An 18,837-nucleotide genomic window follows, 5' to 3' on the forward strand; every position below is an offset into this window, starting at 1 on the left:
TCTTCGGTTTCCCCTTCCATATAACCCGGCCATCTTGATTAATGGCAAAAAAGTGGCTTGATGACTCGTGCCTTGGCTATTAGCTTAACTGATTATTATTCGAAGAAAAAATCCAAGAATATATTCTAGACACGCTTACTGTATGTCTTCATTTTTGACGGGTGAAAATTTTTTTAAATTTGTAGTATTGAGTTTTCAAATTTTCTATCGGCATAAAACCAATAACTTTAATTTTATTTTCATGGTTTTATTTTAAGTATTTCTTAAATCTTGTCATTACAAATATTATAATTTTAATTTCATGATTTAATAAAATGACTTACTGAAATTCATAGTTTTAACCGTTTACAATCGTTATGACATTGCTTTAAAATCAAAAGACATAAGTCTTAAAGAAGAAAAAAGTTTTTTTTTATTCTTTAAGAATATAATTTCGATTAAATATTTGATTTATATAACAGTGTCATTTGGAGTGCTGATTAGCTTTTAACACACACTCAACATTAACATCTTAAAGTAGAAAAATTTTTCTTTTTGGTTTTGTTTTTATTCTTCAAGAATATAATTGTTTATGATCTTTTCATATTTAACACTTGGATTCAAAATTGAATGTCTATAATTCCTTGACTAAAATATAATCTATTTTTTGCGATAAAAGCAAAATGAAGTTACCATTATCAATGACATCATAAAAATATTTTTCAAAAATAAAGTATACTAATTATAAGAATAATAATACTAATATGAAAATAACATGAATAGATTAGATTTGAAGCAATTAGTGAGAGTCATTGGTAGGGTTTTCGTTGGAAACCATATATATATATGGGCGAGGGCCCAAACAGCCTTGTCGCTTCTCCGCAAGGCCACCGCATTCAGGAAATGACGCCCATGAAACTCTGGAACGCGCGGTTAATTAGCTCCGAGATATCGACAGCCGAAATAAAAACTAAATGGCTGATGAGCTACCAACTGAAACTGGAACTAGCGACTTATTTTTATTAATGGTTGGAAGTGATATCAGCTGGCGGGTGTCGGAAACCCAAGATGTTTCCTACAATTATTTTCATTCGTTTATTTGATATATTTTCATGGTCACATTGTCGGAATCTGAGTTAACATTCGGGTAATTTAAAAGATGCATTTAGGTTGTATTTAACCCTTTCTACAATGATAATGATTTAAGGAAAATTATTTAATATTATTTGCAACTCGGTTTCAGTACACAAAAGCAGTAGCATAGCCAGGATTTGACTACGCTACTGTGATCTAATAAAAATCCTATCACAAATAACATAACTATGATTTGTATGAGCGCTAATTCGTAAAGATATCCTGATTCATCACCGCACGACACTACGTTACGTAAACAAAATGTTAATTAATCTAAAGCTAAAAAATCATTGAAAATAATGAGCGCGGGAAACGAAAAAACTGATAAAAATCAAGATAAATATAAAAATAAACAAGTCGATATAAGCATTTTATTAGTGCCCTGTAAATTTTACCCACAAACCAACAGGGTAGAAACCTACAAAATCTGACTCCGTTGGGATTCGCCAAGGCTCATTAAAAATGTAAAAGATTTCAAAAGCAAAAATAACGCTTACTTTGACAAAATAATGATGGATTATTGAATAAAAAATTGGATATTATAATCACTCGCTACGTTTCGGTAGGAAGTTTTTCGTTAATTTTCGTATTGATCGCCCCCGAGGGGTTTGACATTTGCAAAATTTGTGTACGGGATTTCGAATCTCAAAGTTCTATCAGCAACTCAAAACTGATTTTGAGATTTCAAAGCAGGATTTTGGTGTTGATTTCTGGTTTTTAGTCTGATTTTGACATTTTTGAACTGATGTGGGAAAAAACCTGTTTAAAAAAACACAAAATAACCGTTTGTTTTTGTTTAAACCTGGGTTTTTCAAAACACTGGTTTATATTACTTTGAAAGTATTTCTTCGCTTGTGTTAGTTCTTTTAACTGTACATCTGTTCTTTAATAATTAAAATTTAAGTACCAAAACCATATACCTAATGACTTCAAACAAAAACACAAGTTTAGGTACATTATCTGTGCCAGCAATCTACCATAGAACAGCAACATCACTTTAAACTGTGTAATTGTAGATTTAGTTTCGGTTTTGAATATAACAAAGGGCTAGCCACAAACGTTTTAATTTCAGGTTCGATTGTGTACAAATATTTCGGCCAAAAAGACCTTTTGGTTTTAGTTTCGTTGTGTTTTGGTAAGAAAATCTACAAATAATTGGAATAATTTAGAATAAATCGTAGCAAAATTAAAAAAATAAGATGATTATTTTTTTTAAACCAGTGTGGTTTAAAACCAGACGACCCTGATTTCCAGATTTCTTAAATCATTTTTCTCTAGAGTGTTCGGGTTTAAAAGCAGTGTGGTTTCAAAGCAGTGTGGTTTAAAACCAGAGTGGTTTCAAAGCATGTGGTTTCAAATCAGTGTGGTTTCAAATCAGTGTGGTTTCAAAGCAGTGTGGTTTCAAATCAGTGTGGTGTAAAAGCAGTTTGGTTTCAAATCAGTGTGGTTTATAAGCAGTTTGGTTTCAAATCAGTGTGGTTTATAAGCAGTGTGGTTGAAAACCAGTTTGGTTAAAAACCAGTTTAGTTTCAAAGCAGTGTGGTTTCAATGCAGTGTAGTTTAAAAGCGGTTGACCCTAATTTCCAGATTTCTAAAACCATTTTTCTCTAGGGTACGGGTTTAAAACTAGCTTGGTTTCAAAGCAGTGTGGTTTAAAACCAGTTTGGTTTCAAAGCAGTGTGGTTTAAAACCAGTTTGGTTTGTTAGCAGTGTCGTTTAAAACCAGATTGGTTTCAAAGCAGTGTGGTGTAAAACCAGATTGGTGTAAAAGCAGTGTGGTGTAAAAGCAGTGTGGTTTCAATGCAGTGTGGTTTATAAGCAGTTTGGTTTCAAAGTAGTGTGGTTTATAATCAGTGTGGCTTAAAAGCAGTTTGGTTTCAAAGCAGTGTGGTTTATAAGCAGTGTGGTTTATAAGCAGTGTGGTTTATAAGCAGTTTGGTTTCAAAGCAGTGTGGTTTATAAGCAGTGTGGTTTATAAGCAGTGTGGTTTATAAGCAGTGTGGTTTATAAGCAGTTTGGTTTCAAAGCAGTGTGGTTTATAAGCAGTGTGGTTTATAAGCAGTGTGGTTTCAAAGCAGTGTGGGTTATAAGCAGTGTTGCTTAAAACCAGTTTGGTTTCAAAGCAGTGTGGTATCAAAGTAGTGTGGTTTCAAAGCAGTGTGGTATCAAAGCAGTGTGGTTTCAATGCAGTGTGGTTTCAAACCGGTTGACCCTGATTTCCAGATTTCTAAAACCATTTTTCTCTAGAGTGTAGGAGTTTTATACGAATGTCCGGACCCATCGTCGCCATCAAACTATCTTGGAAATATGAGTCGTAAGGATTTGATCTTAAATTTCGGAGTGCTTAATTTTGTTCAAACAAGAGAGTAGCGAATTATGAGTTTCCTGAACAATTCCAAACCTTCGATTTCCCTACAACTAACCGATATTATACCGCGTTATACTTATACGTATTATGTTACTTTTGTGTAAACGTAAAATTGGAATGACCAATTTGTTCAAAATTTGATTTGTATATGAAAATACAGTAGTGAAGGCGAGGTAACTAATTTCACTTTGATTGTAAATCCTAACTCCTGCGGAGATAAATATACGAGGGAAGAATTATATTTTTGCTGTTGGTGTAAAGAGTCTTTTCAAACTTACTCGGAAGGCTTTCAGTCAATCTTTCTAATTCCTTTTCAAATTTGGCCCCCTGCTTTTTTTTAAAGAAAATGTTAAAACGGCTGGCCAAAGGAAAACATTTTCCCGGAAATCTTGTAATCGAAAAAAGATTTTTTTAACCGTTTAAAACCCCGCGCTGATTTAATTTTTGCCGACTACGATGAAATGAAGACGTATGAAGTTACGTGTTTCTCATTTAATTGTTCATTAGCAATTGTAAGTCACAATAATAGGTAAATATTAATAATTATAAAGTCATTTTCTAAAAATACACATTTTGTTTTTAGTATGAAATTACAAAGAAACTCTTTTCGGCGAGGTTTGTAACACATGATTTTAGTAAAAATTTTCGTAACTCCTTGAATTGGGAAGGAAAAGAAATTGTGGGCGGTTAAAACTGTCCACTACCATAAAAATGATCTTACAAGGAAACTCGTAGTTAAATACTTCCACCCGAAGGCGATTTGTTATAAACGATTGTTTTTAGATAATCACGGGGAAGTGAATCAGAAAGGAGCCCCGTGCTTGGACAAATTTGATTTAAAATTGATAAAGAGAACGAACCAATGTTTATGATACTTAGCTTTCGACTCCTTACAATTGTACACGATTGAATTTTGATAGTCGCCTCAATGAGCCTCTACCAGGCCTTTTATGACACTGCCGTCCATTCGCCTCTGCTAGGTTAAAGAAACATAAAGCATTCGAAGTGCGTCGGTGGCTCGTGAATTGTCAATTTTGTTTCGAGCTGTAGTCGTTTCATCGTGGCTAAGTCGGAAAAGATGGTTCTTTAATGGCCAGATTGCGCCGTGACAGACGCTCTATTAAATCAAATCCATTTCGGAATCGTCGCTATCGTGTCAAAACCAAAAGTACACGAAAATAATAGTCCATTCTCTGTCGCAGTTTGGGTCATCGCTACGTGAGCAGCATTCGCGAACGCTGAAAACGACACACTCCCAACCTGTACTCGTCGGTGAAAGGGCTTCCGTTCCCAAAAGGCTTACAAATAGCAAAAACATGTATAGCCCTTATATATTAGAAAGATGAATCTCGTAGCTGAAGGGAGTAGTTTTACCATTCAGCGGGTAATGGACTGCGAATGCTTAAACGGTTAGCCGCGAGCTATAAAAAATATTGAAAATGCTTTTCGCGGACGAATACAAGTCGAAGGCGAGACCACTGGAGTCCCTTAAAAATAGTTTCGAGTTGAGTGTCAATTGGAATTCAAAATTCATTCCAAAGCTGTTTAAAATCAGTCTAATTTCTATTACTTAATTATAAAATTAACAAACTTTCAAAAGGACTAAAGTGTTCCATCAAAGAAATCATATCCCACGTGGGCAGATGCACAAAGTCCTACGTTGCAGCGCCCAAATTTGGGTTTTAGGGGTCGATGGCTTTAATAAGGAAGTTCAGTGGGGTAAAAAAGTAATCCGAAATTTGAGAGACCTTTTTGGAGTTCAGAAATGGTTTAAAGTTATATTATATTAAAAGTGAACAGTCCTCAGTTGCTATGTATAATGTTTCGTCTGGTGCGACGGTTACCAGATTTACCAGGCAAGCCAATGAAGCCAACAACACTTCATACTCCGGTTAAACCAAATCAAACAGGTACAACAATCCCTTAATAAACATTTATTTCCTTAATTAAAATTTTTCAAAATGCAAGCGTTGACGTAGAAAATCTCCGTTAGGCCACGGCCAACTTAAACCCGTTCACTTCCTCGCATAGAACGCCCGCCGGCTTTAATCGTCTTCAATGTTAACGAGCGTATGGGATAAAAACCATTTTCCTGAATTTTCACCGCTTGGAAGGCTAGTAGGAGGGACAGTTTTGGCAATGCTTTCCTATGAGAATATTTATTCGAAAGTGAGTTGCAGTTCACGGCCTTTTCCATAATTTTAACGATTTTTATCAACGGTAAAATTTTAATATGCTTTGTAGTAAGTTTCAAGGTTTAGTGTAGGCCTAAATTCATAATTTTATGCCCATTTTATAGCCCACAATATATCTTTAAAATCGACAATCATTTTAAGGCGCGTAATTACCGGAGAGCTCAGTCGAAGTGTCGGTGTTCGATACTAATTTTCGCATGCAAACTCTTTTTGCAAACTTTACGCAAGTTTTGATATTTTCAGAAATAGCCAATAGTTTGCAAATCAGATACCAATTTGCGTAAGATTTTTGAAAAAATTTATTAGATATTGATAATTTCAATTCTATTTACCTCAGATATCATAGTTTGCAAAAATATACTATTTTGCGCAAGGTTTTTGCAAACTATGATATCTGAGATATATATAATTGAAAACACCAATGCTAGGGAAAAGTTTGCAAAAACCTAGCGCAAAATAGTATATTTTTGCAAACTATGATATCTGAGGTATATATAATTGAAAATACCAATAATAGGGAAAAGTTAGCAAAAACCTTGCGCAAAATAATATATTTTTGCAAACTATGATATCTGAGGTATATATAATTGAAAATACCAATAATAGGGAAAAGTTAGCAAAAACCTTGCGCAAAATAATATATTTTTGCAAACTATGATATCTGAGGTATATATAATAGAAAATACCAATAATAGGGAAAAGTTAGCAAAAACCTTGCGCAAAATAATATATTTTTGCAAACTATGATATCTGAGGTATATATAATTGAAAATACCAATAATAAGGAAAAGTTAGCAAAAACCTTGCGCAAAATAATATATTTTTGCAAACTATGATATCTGAGATATATATATAATTGAAAACACCAATGCTAGGGAAAAGTTTGCAAAAACCTAGCGCAAAATAGTATATTTTTGCAAACTATGATATCTGAGGTATATATAATTGAAAATACCAATAATAGGGAAAAGTTAGCAAAAACCTTGCGCAAAATAATATATTTTTGCAAACTATGATATCTGAGGTATATATAATTGAAAATACCAATAATAGGGAAAAGTTAGCAAAAACCTTGCGCAAAATAATATATTTTTGCAAAATATGATATCTGAGGTATATATAATTGAAAATACCAATAATAGGGAAAAGTTAGCAAAAACTTGTGCGCAAAAGATGATGATTATATTATTGGAGTCAATGATTTAAAATCGGACTAAATAAATGATCAATAAATTGGATATTTCAACTCGAGACTTTTTTCTTAAACTTATATGAATATGCTCTAAGGATTCTTCAAGTTGTGGTGGTTCCAAATTAAGAAGTTGTACTTCAATATAAACATGTGTGTAGATTTGTGATAAATGGACCAACTAAGCACAACTTACCTACAGGTTACCAAAGTGTTTTAAGATTTTTCCAAATATCTAGAATTGGAAAATTGCTGACATTTTTCCGTAGCTCCATTCAATACATTCTCGCACCGATCTCATGTTTATTATTGAATTCGCCTTGTTCTTGGGTGAAATTTGCACTTTTGAAAGGAGTGATAAGGAATTGCCGAAAAAGGTAACCTGGATCCCCATAGAATTGTTGGTTGACTCGTTGTGATACATCACGAAGCTGGTTTAGAGTACCACTTTCATACAGAATTCGAGAGTCAGGATGCCTTCCTTCAACTGGACCAAATAGATTTGCAATAATTCTATCGGGAGTAACAATTGATTGAAACTTGATAACGTGAACACGACCACCATACACCATTCACTGGCTTCGAGTTGGACTAGCTATGGGTCTGGCTGTCACATCGATAAAACCCCAACACTTGGGAAGTGTGGCACCTTAGTCTCTAATGGCCTGAGCGTACAATTATAGTTTTTACGTTGTCAGCTAATCCCTTTCGGTGTTCTGCAAAAGGTGACCATAGTCTTCGTAAAGAATGTTAAGAACCATTTTGCAGACATATGACAGTTCTGTCTTAGAGCGGCCAAACAATGTAGATATGTCATTGAGTCGATTAGGGTAAGCCAACCTTCGTAAAAAATGTAGAGTTTTTCGAGCGATGTGATCTCTTTTCGATTTTCACACATTATAATATCTATCTTAAGCACTCGACGGGGTTAATTTTTTTCTAGCTATAGCAGGTGTTAGATCAATATCATCTCTTCTTCAAAGAACAATCTTTCCTTAGCCTATGTTGCGCAGAGACAATTTGGATACCATTGAAGAAAGACGTCAAGGCTTAGGCGTGTTTCAATGTCAACCACTGCGTAGTCTTTTTAATCGTGCATTGAGCTGAATAAAATAATAACTCACCTTAATTATTTCAAGAGGTTCTCAAGTAAAAGTAAATTACTAGTTTAACGTTTAATACTATAAATATTATCTGAAGCGATGTGGAAGGTCAGCAAAAAAATGGCGTCTTCTTCAAGATTCGACTTAGAAGTCTAAACGTCGAAGGGAACCGTAAAAAATTATCACGTGACTCCCGATGTTGTCGTTGGAATTTCTAGAGCGCTTTGCTTAACTAATCTTTCGTTATTTAAAGCGTGTAATTGTTTTGATTTCGGGTGAAGTGCACTACAGCGGCCTCATCGAATTTTATATTAATTTTGGTTGCGCCTGATAGACCTTGTCACGTAGATGACGAGGGTATTTTTTTATTTTGGCCGCAAATGATTATTTAATTGTTCAACTTAATTTTTTTAATTTTAAAAATTTCTCATTTTCATTGAATTTTATATTAATTTTGGTTGCGCCTGATAGACCTTGTCACGTAGATGCCGAGGGTATTTTTTATTTTACCGCAAATGAGTATTTAATTGTTTAATTTTAAACAATTCTCATTTTCATTGAATTTTATATTAATTTTGGTTGCGCCTGATAGACCTTGTCACGTAGATGCCGAGGGTAATTTTTATTTTGGCCGCAAATGATTATTTAATTTTTTAATATAATTTTAAATTTCTAATTTTTGGGCATTTTCACGTGTTTTGTTGTACTTATTTCCGTCGTGTGTTCGCCGACACCACAGTTTCGGTGTCCTAATGAATTCCACGTGATATTCCCTTTTTTATAAAATCAATTACAGTTTTTGTTCATTTTATCGGTGTTTTGTATTTTTGGGCCACAAAGTGATATTCCCGTACGTTATCAAATCTATTACAGTTTTTGTTCATTTTCTAGGACTTTTTTTCTGGTTGAGATTAAAAGTATATACTTGATGCGTAAGGCTTGGTACTGTCCTCTAGGTCGCGTTATAGATGGCCCATCGCTTTTTTTAGTATGGGGTTGGGGAGGCGCTGCGCGCCCCCAGCGCTTGAGCGAAGTGAGTGCGCGGTGCCGTCAGGCGCCAATACGGGGAATCTCAAATTGCAAAATTATCATTTGCGGCCGCAAAAAAATTGGTTTAGTAATCTACGCGTCAATTGCTACATTCTCCACCACAAAAAAATACAAAAACACGGTAATTCCCAAAAATTACTAAATTTTTAAAATTAAGTTAATTAATTTAATTATCATTTGCGGCCCAAAAAAATTGTTTCGTAATGTACGCGTCAAGTGCTACATTCTCCACCAAAAAAAAACGAAATTACATTCCGCATTAAATTTTTATAGTTTTGTTTTCAATATTTAAACTTTTGGTGCAGTAAAACGGGCGAAAACTAAATTTTCCAAAAGGTTTTAAATATTAAATTGTGATGTAGCTCGCTAGTAAACGTGATTCTCCTTATTGATTAAAATACAAATATGTTAGTTCCTATCTTTCAGTAGTAGAACGAGTGGTAGGTCGGTCGGGTTGGGGATGCTCAAGTTTTTTTTGGGCCGCTGAGCCTCCCCTGGCGCCCCCCTCCATGTACGGACCTGGCCCTTGGCAATACATAGATTTGATACAGGCATAATCTATTTATTTGAAAATTAATTATATTCGTAAAAAAGCTGAAAAGTATTTTGGGAAATATTCGACCGAACCGAAGAAACGTATTTTTCTGTGATCTACGATACGACCTGTAAAAATCTTTCATTTTGCCACAACAACGTTTTAGTTGATTAAAAATGTAATTTTATCTCTCTCGCTCTTAAAACTGACTCTTTTTACATTTTATTTTTCGTCAGTACAGCCTGAGAATCTAGCACTACGCTGTAATGGCGAAACATCAATAAAATTTAATTAAAATGGGCCGTATAGAAGCTCGCTATTCAAATATACGCGCGGGGAAAATTTGGTCTTTCGTTCTTCTCTTATTGCGGCTAATCTTTAATCAGAAGATGGCAAGCGACTTAAAACTATTTAGGGCATTTTTATAAACTAAAACCTATTGAACCCGGCGATCGGAATTTTTTAAGGATGTACATATTCAATAGAGATCTATTTATTTATTTATTTTTTATTCGGTATTGTAACGTTTGGGACAAATTATGTCCGCTAGTCCACCTGATTAATCAGGGCGAGATATGTGTAACGGCAACGCCAACGGGGGGATACGTGGGACAGGGGTGGGGACACCCGTGGCGGAAGTATTCCGACCCCCCGTTTGGGGATTGGTGGTCGTCCGTACACGGTCATCCATAAACTCTGCCTTCCAGACGCTTGGCATTACAGGAGTACGCCACTATTCCCGGCAGAGATCTATTTAAATTGTAAATTTCACCAAAAAGTAAATAGTGAAGATGATTTTAATCCTAACTATGCTGAAGATGGCGCTATACAACATTTGTGCTTTCCCGTTCGTCTTTTAAAACAGCGCATGACGCGCGCTCGGTGGCACGGGTTCATTAGAACGCTCGATGCAGAGTGCGTGGCACCTCCGTTTTTCTATATACGCGGCAAAGCTCCTCCTAATGTTGTGTAGCTCCATTTAGCTAGTTGCTAGCTATGAACTAGTAGTTTTGTTCCAAGGCACTAGTAGACGATAGAATTTAATAAAACAGTTCTGAAACGTGCTCACGAAAAATGAAATTATTGCTGTTTCTGTCAAAAATGTGTTCATGAAAAAATAGAAAACGTTTATAGAACCAAAAGTTTATTAGGTGCCTCTTAAGATATAAGTATCCACCAAAGCCATTAAAACGAAACACGCACATTTCCCAGGCTCGACTCAGATTTCGGCGGGTGCGAATTTCCAGTCAAACAGCTAAGATATTTTCAGTAAATTTCGAACCACGCCGGGACATTTACCTATTGATTAATAATATTTTCCGGTTGGAAAAATTATTAGAAAATCAATATATGACAGTCTTTGGCCCGCACTATTTTTTAAAAAATCAATGAGAGCCTGCGTAGGGTATACATGTTTCAAGCCAAAACATAAGCAAGATAAGTAGATTAATACTTATCTCGTAAGAGTATATTATATACTTCTGGTTGAACATAAACTACACTTCAACATTGTCAATTTTCAATTTCCTCTGACAATTTGAAGTTCCGTCGTTTTAGATAGAAACTTGAAAATTTCTCGAGTGGGGTCTCGATGATACTTCCGCTGACGCGACGACAGTCAACAAAATAAATTGGTTGGTATAAATGTTTTTGTCGGTCTTCAACAATAAAAGCTCCTTTTCGCGCATTGATGTTAATACCAAGATTGCGTATCTTTATACTTTGGGCGAATGACAAATTGAAACGATATTGAGCGTTAAGCCTGGTTTTCACTTGGCGGTTTTTGGGCGAAAAAGCCCGGCGTCGACGGAAAATGGGCGAAAATTTTCGTCGACGCCGGGCGGAAATTCCGTCGGTTTTCGGTTTTGTGTGGCGATTTTCATTTCAATTTTTTTCGCTCAGTTGGGCGATTTCGCTCTTTTTCAACCAATCAAAAACCATTTTCGAAAGGTGACTGTGACGTCAGGGGGATGGTTAATTTCCTGCTTCTTGCATCCGGAACTCGGCCAGGTGCTTTTCTGTGAATTTTGGAACGTGTTTTTTTTTATACCCTTGTTGCCTTCTTTTCCAGTATGTTTCTTTCACACAAACCGATCTTTCATAACTCATATTTCTTTGAACACGATAGATCATGTAAAATAACATTAAATTTAAAATGCTTACATGAGCTTTAATCAATAGTTCACTATTATGATCAGATAAATCATCCATTTTTAGGCCTAGGCTTAAATCTCCACTATCAGACGAAAACCGACGAACTCGCTGCCAGAAAGAAATCGCTTTATTTCCGCCCTAAAAAAACGCCAAGTGATAATGCTAAAACGCCGACAGTGAGTGAAACGTCGAAAACCATATCGCCGACGTCAAACTTTCTGTCGGTGATTTTCCGCCAAGTGAAAACCAGGCTTTACTCTCAATATAAAAAAATGCCCAGATCTTTTAAAATGAAATGAAATTGACCGGTTTTATTCATTTGTTCCCTAAAAATGACGTTTGAAGCGCGTACCAGGATCCTTTCACCACCGTTTTACGCATTGTAACCCGGCCACCTGAATTAATGGCTTTAAAAGTCGCTCAATGACGTTGACCTAAGACTGGTGGTGCTTTGGGTACATATTAGCCTAGCTGATAATTATTATTTCTATTACATAGTCATTTTCCCTCACTACAGTTAAGTAACTCTTGGTAGGGCACTCTGTATGTTTATTAACTCTTTGTGATACAAGTTAATTACAACGTGTATGTTGTTGATAGGTACTCGAAGGTAATTGTAGATTTATTCGCGGATGTATTGCGAAATATAACTTTATTGCTTGGTCTACAACTTATCATAGAAACTTGCAGTCTAGCATTTTTATAAAATTATTTTTGGGTAAATTAAGAATTTATTGTGATGAGTAAAATTTTTGATCGAGAAAATTGGGATACCCAGTATAAAATTAGTCTTAGAGAAAGTTCGTCTTTAAGTGGATGTCGTCTGAAGGGTGGAAACTTGAAACGGTTTGAAACGCCAAAACTAAGGATTCTATACCTGACAAGGTGAGATAACTAAACGAACGGACTAAATGTGATCATAATCAGAATTGGGTTCATGTGGAAATTACGTTTGGAGAATATCGATGTCAGCGGATCAAAACTGGTGGTTCAAAGTACAAAGCGTTATAACAGCGTATAAATGTTTTTTAGGTCGCGTGTTACTGTGATTTTATCATTCGCCTTGTTTCTCTTTTATGATGTTATACTAATAAACGTTCAAGTTTTATTATGTAATTATACCTGGTCTTCATTACTTTCTCACGATTTATATATTAAAATCACAACAAATTATCAGAATAAGTAACTTTCAATGTGAGTGAAAAAAACCTAGGCTTCGATGGCATTGTTGGCTTCCTCGAAATGCTGGAGAACAACTTACAATAGCCACGTTTCTAAATTAAAGTTGCTTATGGAATTCAATCGCGTCCGTTTGTTAAAAAAAGATTCAAATACGTGGATTAAAATAAATATATATTTTTAAAAATACTATAAAATATAATCTCGAGAAAATAAATATCAAAATTTAATTAAATTCAATTAAAATATTTCGGGCTGCTGCCACGACAAGCGGCGAAACTTTACGGGGTCCTTTTGCCGTAACACGGAAAACATCCAGGAATTTTCTTTGAAGCCGCCACTTTAATTCGCGGCTAGGGCGCATCGATCGAAGTTGCTCTTATTTTCCCTCTAAACGCTCATTTTACCCTAAAATTGTTGTTTCCACTCTTTTCGTTTACGACTAACGAAATAATTCATTCTTTAGCTTATATAATTTCTGTATGACTATCGATCATTTACTTACTATATATACTTACAAGGAGAGTACCCGAGGTGTTTATTGCCGGTTTTGTTCAAAGTCGGCCGTAATGTAGACCTATATGAGATATGAAATTTCCCAAAAGGAGACGTTGCACTATCTATTCGATTTGAAATGGCAACCGAAAACGTTTTTGATCACTTAAAACCAAAAAACATTTGTTTCTTATTTTACACAAAAAGTGTTACAATTTTACCCAAAAAATGTTCCAATTTACACAAACTTGATGAAATTTACCTAAATGTGGTCCAAATTACCCATTTCGTGATTCTCAATTTTTTTTTTAAATTTTCGTACCTGTGAAACCGAGAAATTCCAATGCTTTTTTAAATGGATTTTTTTTGTTTTAAGTGATCAAAAAAAATTTCGGTTGCCATGGCAAATCGAATGGGTAGTGCAACGTCTCTTTCTCGGAAATTTCATATCTCATATAGGTCTACATTACGCCCGACTTTGAACCAAATCGGCAATAAACTCCTTGGGTACTCTCCTTGTAAGTAGAGTAAGAAAGAGCATTTTTATGAGTAGGCCTAAATCAAAGTATTTCAAATCAACGAGCAGGGCTGGCGCTAGGATTTTCGGACCCCAGGTAATTTTTACTCCAAAATTTGTTTTTTTTTGGAAATAGTCAGATAGTTTTAGTTAGGCACCCGTTCCGGAGGCCCTTTTCGGTGGCCCGGGCCCGGGGTACTTTTGCCCCGCTTACCCCCCCCCCCCCTAACGCCGGCTCTGTCAACGAGAAGAAGACACCAATGGTCCTCGAATGACCCTTAACTTTAATAAAAGAAACGCGGTTTTTCTGCCCAATATTCCTTTGAGGCTGTTACATAAATAAAAACTACTTCACAAGTGAGCGAGTCTTAAACAACTCGTTGCGCGTGTTGACAGGCGATATTTGGATTTAGTTCATACTTCCTTTAAGGGGGAAGAATACAGTAAAAGCCTCTTTTTCGTTCAAGCTGAACGTTTCGGTTTTAACAAAAACATAATTGAATTATATTTTTCTTATTAGGCTGAACCTTCCTCTAGTACTTAGAATAATTTTGATAACTCTAATATTAATAGTGAACGAGATATAAGGCCCAGCTTGTTTAGCTGCGGGGGTCCGAAATAAAACTTAATAACTTAATTACTTTTAAATTTAAAATTGTAAAAGTTATTTTAGTCACTAAACAAGAGGCTGGAGATACATCTCAATGGTCATCTCTTTCGTTGAGATTTCAATTTGAATTTTTAAATAACGTTTGCCTTTCATTTAGGTAGCCAGTTTAAATTGCGTAGGAGAAATTCTCGTGAGCCTATCGACTTTTATAAAGTAAAAAGAAAACAAATTTTGGCGTATCCAAAATGGCTGTGCACTCATAGATTTTACTAGATTGTACCTTCAAGCATTAAAAGTCGGTTGATGACTTGGGCCTAAAGGTATTATCCTAGCTGATCATGTTTTTATTCAACTAAATTATAGTTTGAAAAATCGTTGCATTTATCGAAAAGCTTTGTGCTTTTAAATTAATTTAAATGCAATTTTAGCTCTAGCAGGTATTTGAAAATGTGTACAATGTTGGATCTGAGCAAATAAATTACTGAATTTTCCAGGGAGATTTAAAGTGAAAATTTAGGGACATACCTTGGGGGGATAGGGGAAGCGACACCTGTATGAGATGGAAATGACAAAATGAAGTTTTGAAAACCTTTGTTTCAAATCGAAGTTTTTCAAGAAAATTCAAGCAATTGAGCGGAAAAAATCGAGTTTCCTACCCCCCGGAATACGACCCCTTCAGTACGACCCCTTGAAAACGCTGTTATAACCGTTAAAATAGAGGCTGTTATGTAAAAAATAGCGATTTTTGGGTGTGAATTGTTATTACTATAGATTCTGGGCTCTTTGCCCTCTCGTTAACTCGCGTGTGGAAAAGCCGATGAGAGCGGCAAATGATGTAATCTGAAACAAAATAGCCGCCATTAAGTCGGGTGGAGCACGTTTCGGCTTAAACGCCCATTTCATTCTCGCTTCTCGTCACCACTTGATGGTTCTCACAAATCCGGAACACAAAGAACATTTTATCACGCGTGTCTGCAACTTTATTTTCCATACAGAGGAGCCTCGCACTAAAACGCTACTAGAAATATTGATTTTGTATTGTTATGTTTTTAAGTCGAACCTACCATATATTTGTCTAATCAAACTCTCACAGATATAATTTTTATCTGCCATTTGAAAGTTGTGTTAAAAATAGTACAATACCGTTCGTTTGATATCGATCTAAGAACAATAGAGTATACGAATAATATTCCGTTATAACTGAATGAAGAGTGCATTCACGTATTAAAATAGCGATAAAATAGCTCATTTATTAGTTTTATTTAAAATAATTTGTTACAACGAAGCAAAAACCGTTTTTTTAAGCTGTTCATTTATCGGTTGTCATTTGCACTGTTGCTACACTTATAACGTCATAAGTCTAAAACTCCCCATTGGCTGATAGATAATTTTGAATATCTTCGAGGATTTTGTTTACATCCAGGTACATAAACCTGCCACCACCGTGTTGAGATTTCAAGCAGACTGACAAATTGTGATCATTAATAGATACAAAATACAATTACGAATTCAAAGCTATCACTAAATTTAAATCATAAATTTCTTACGCCTTTGTATCATAGAAGTATTGGAGTCAGTGATGACCCAATTTGTTGGGCTTGCTTAGCTGAATTAAGACATAGGGTTGCACCTTGATTACTAAAAAATTTGGCTAGTTGTCTTTGATTTTAATATTTATTAGAAATTGCTGTTATCGTATCCCTGCAACATTTAAGTTTCAGTATGTAAATAATTTTTTTGAAATAGTTTTTAAAAGTCTTCCTTTTTGAGGTCTTTTCGTTAAGACGGATACAAATAATTAATTATAAAAAATAATTTATATAAAAATTTCAAGATATACGTTCTTCACACACATTTATTTAAGTTAGGTGGGATAAAATATAGTAAATTAAGATAAACTATGTGTTTAACGAAGAGCCTCCCTAGAGTCCCCACAAGTTGGCTTACTGATGCATCTTAATTAACCGATCTATGGTAAAAGATTATTCATCACAATAAGTAATGCACTTAGAGATAGCATCGAGACCGAGGTGTTCTTGAAGTGTAGTCGCAAATGAGCTGTGCATATGTTATCTTATGTGGTTAGGAAAATTATCTTGTTGTACGTATGGGGAACTCAAGGATAAGAACATAATTGATACGTTACAAGAACATACGGGCTCATTATAAGAACACTGTCCACCCATTTCAAGCGCACGTACTAAATTAGTTTTTTGACCGTACGTGATCTTATCCAGTTACGGTTTTTGGTAACCTCAATTCAAATTTTGCAGTGATCTAAATAAGATCTTTAAATTTGGAGTTTTGGGAGGAAGCAATTTGTTCCTAATTAACTCTGTTTTTTCTACGTATTCCTAAGTGACGTGCTTGACATCGAGTGTGCTGACGTTGACAGCCATATCCTTCGACCGCCTCATCGCCATCATGTGGCCATTTCACGCCCGCATCACGAAGCAGAGGACCAGCGCCGTCATCTTCGTCGTGTGGGTCCTCTCCATTCTCGTGTCCATTCCATTACTCATCATCAAACAATATCGTCATATATACGTGAGTAAATTCACACGTTTCTCAGATCTTTACAACCATACAATAAGCTCACCATTCTAAATTTGTTTATAAAATTAACAAGTGCTATCTTGCTTTTCGTACTTGTTCATGTAACACGTTAGGTCCATTTTCAGTTAATCATGTTCGTCACGCGGATTCCGCCGATCAATAATTTCCCGCCAAGTTGTGAATGTTTACATCGCATCACTATTACTTCCGTCAAAGATTAAATAGTTTAAGAAAATCAATATATGACAGTATTCTCAACCGCGCAACATTTTTCATCACAAACGTGTTTTGAAAAAATCAACGAGAGCTTGTTTAGGAACATTTTTAAAGCGAATAACATCAGCAGAATAGGTACATGGATCCTTATCCCGTTAATTTGCGCATGAAGTTCATTTTTCCTATTTGAACATTATCAGCTAGGCTCAGCTAGGCTAATACCCAAGGCACCACCCTAGGCCTAAGTCATCAAGCGACTTTTGAAGCCTTTTAATTCAGGTGGCCGGGTTAGACTGCGTAGGAGGGTGGTGGCAAGCCCTGCATGCCACGTGATCGAGCCAACAGCTCCCTACACTAACTATTACCGTTAACCTCAAGAAGTTTTTATGGAAGGGGAAACCGAAGAGCTCGGGGGAAAACCCCTTAAACCAGTGGGGAGAGAACTTGCAAACTCAACGCAGAAGGAGTGGTTCCGAGTTTTCACCCAGTGCCACAAGCTGGGATCGAACCCGGCTCCTCTTGCTGCGAGGCGAAAGTGCTAACCACTCCGCCACCCCACATTAAAGCATCCAACTTGGAACTTTAAGCAAGTGTCGGCTCTATCATTGCCACCTGCATTATGATAAGTCCCTTGTTATTAGAGATGGCAATGAATCTATCCAATAGGCCTTTCTATAAAGTAACATTGGCCTTTTTGTTTAGATATATCGGGCGCGTCACTCGTGACGTAGAAGTAACGTTTCACTATGATAGCCAATTAAAATTCGACGAGTCGCCCTTTTTATAAAGATCTAACCTTCAAAACTGAACTGAACTCCTACGTTTCTCGTGACGAAAGCGATACATTAAAACAAGTTCGGCAAGCGTAATGACTTTATAGAAAGGCTTATTCTTCGAAAAAACTAATTTAGTGGAGAGTGTGGTGCCAACTATTAATGGCAAAGGAAGCTAAAATTTAAAATAGCGAAACAATAACGTCGTCAGAGAACCATTTATAATTAATATAATAAGACAACGTATACTCTACTTACAAGGAGACGACCCGAGGTGTAACGCACCAATTTTGTTCAAATTCGGGGGATTGGTAGACCTTTATGTAACTTGAAAAACCCTAAAGCGAATTTATTCAATGGGTAACCGTTTTGCGATGGCAACCAAAAATGTTTTTGACAACACAAAATGGAAATTTTATCATTGAAAATAACATGGGAATCTGACCAATTTGTGAAAAATTTTAAATTTTGAAAATGCTTAAAATAGGAAATATAATTAAAAAAATAATGAAAAAGTTCGAAATTGATTAAATTTTTTACACGGTGTACCATTTAAATTGGTCAGATTCCCATATTATTTTCAATGGGAAAATTTCCATTTGGTGTTGTCAAAAACATTTTTGGTTGCCATGGTAAAACGGTTGCCCATTGAATAAATTCCCTTTAGGGTTTTTCAATTTACATGAAGGTCTACCAAACCCCTGAGTATGAACAAAATCGGTGTGTTACACTTCGGGATGTCTCCTGGTTAGTGGACTTTAACCTAAATTATATAGCCCATATA

The 18,837-nt window shown here is 35.6% G+C and overlaps 1 protein-coding gene and 1 pseudogene across 1 annotated transcript in view; one reads left to right on the top strand and one right to left on the bottom strand.

The window, feature by feature from the left end:
- LOC149943280 (QRFP-like peptide receptor) overlaps positions 1-18,837 on the top strand; it is a 33,430-nt gene that overhangs the window by 2,179 nt on the left and 12,414 nt on the right. Inside the window, exon 2 of the mRNA XM_090177664.1 lies at positions 16,868-17,055. Coding sequence (XP_090033790.1) covers positions 16,868-17,055 — 188 coding nt within the window. The remainder of the gene's footprint in view (positions 1-16,867; positions 17,056-18,837) is intronic.
- LOC149943281 (uncharacterized) lies at positions 7,069-7,545 on the bottom strand (annotated as a pseudogene).

This window comes from Leiobunum rupestre, chromosome 6 (assembly GCF_980474605.1).
Source record: "Leiobunum rupestre chromosome 6, qqLeiRupe1.1.hap1, whole genome shotgun sequence".
In the NCBI taxonomy this organism is placed as follows: Eukaryota; Metazoa; Arthropoda; class Arachnida; order Opiliones; family Sclerosomatidae; genus Leiobunum; species Leiobunum rupestre.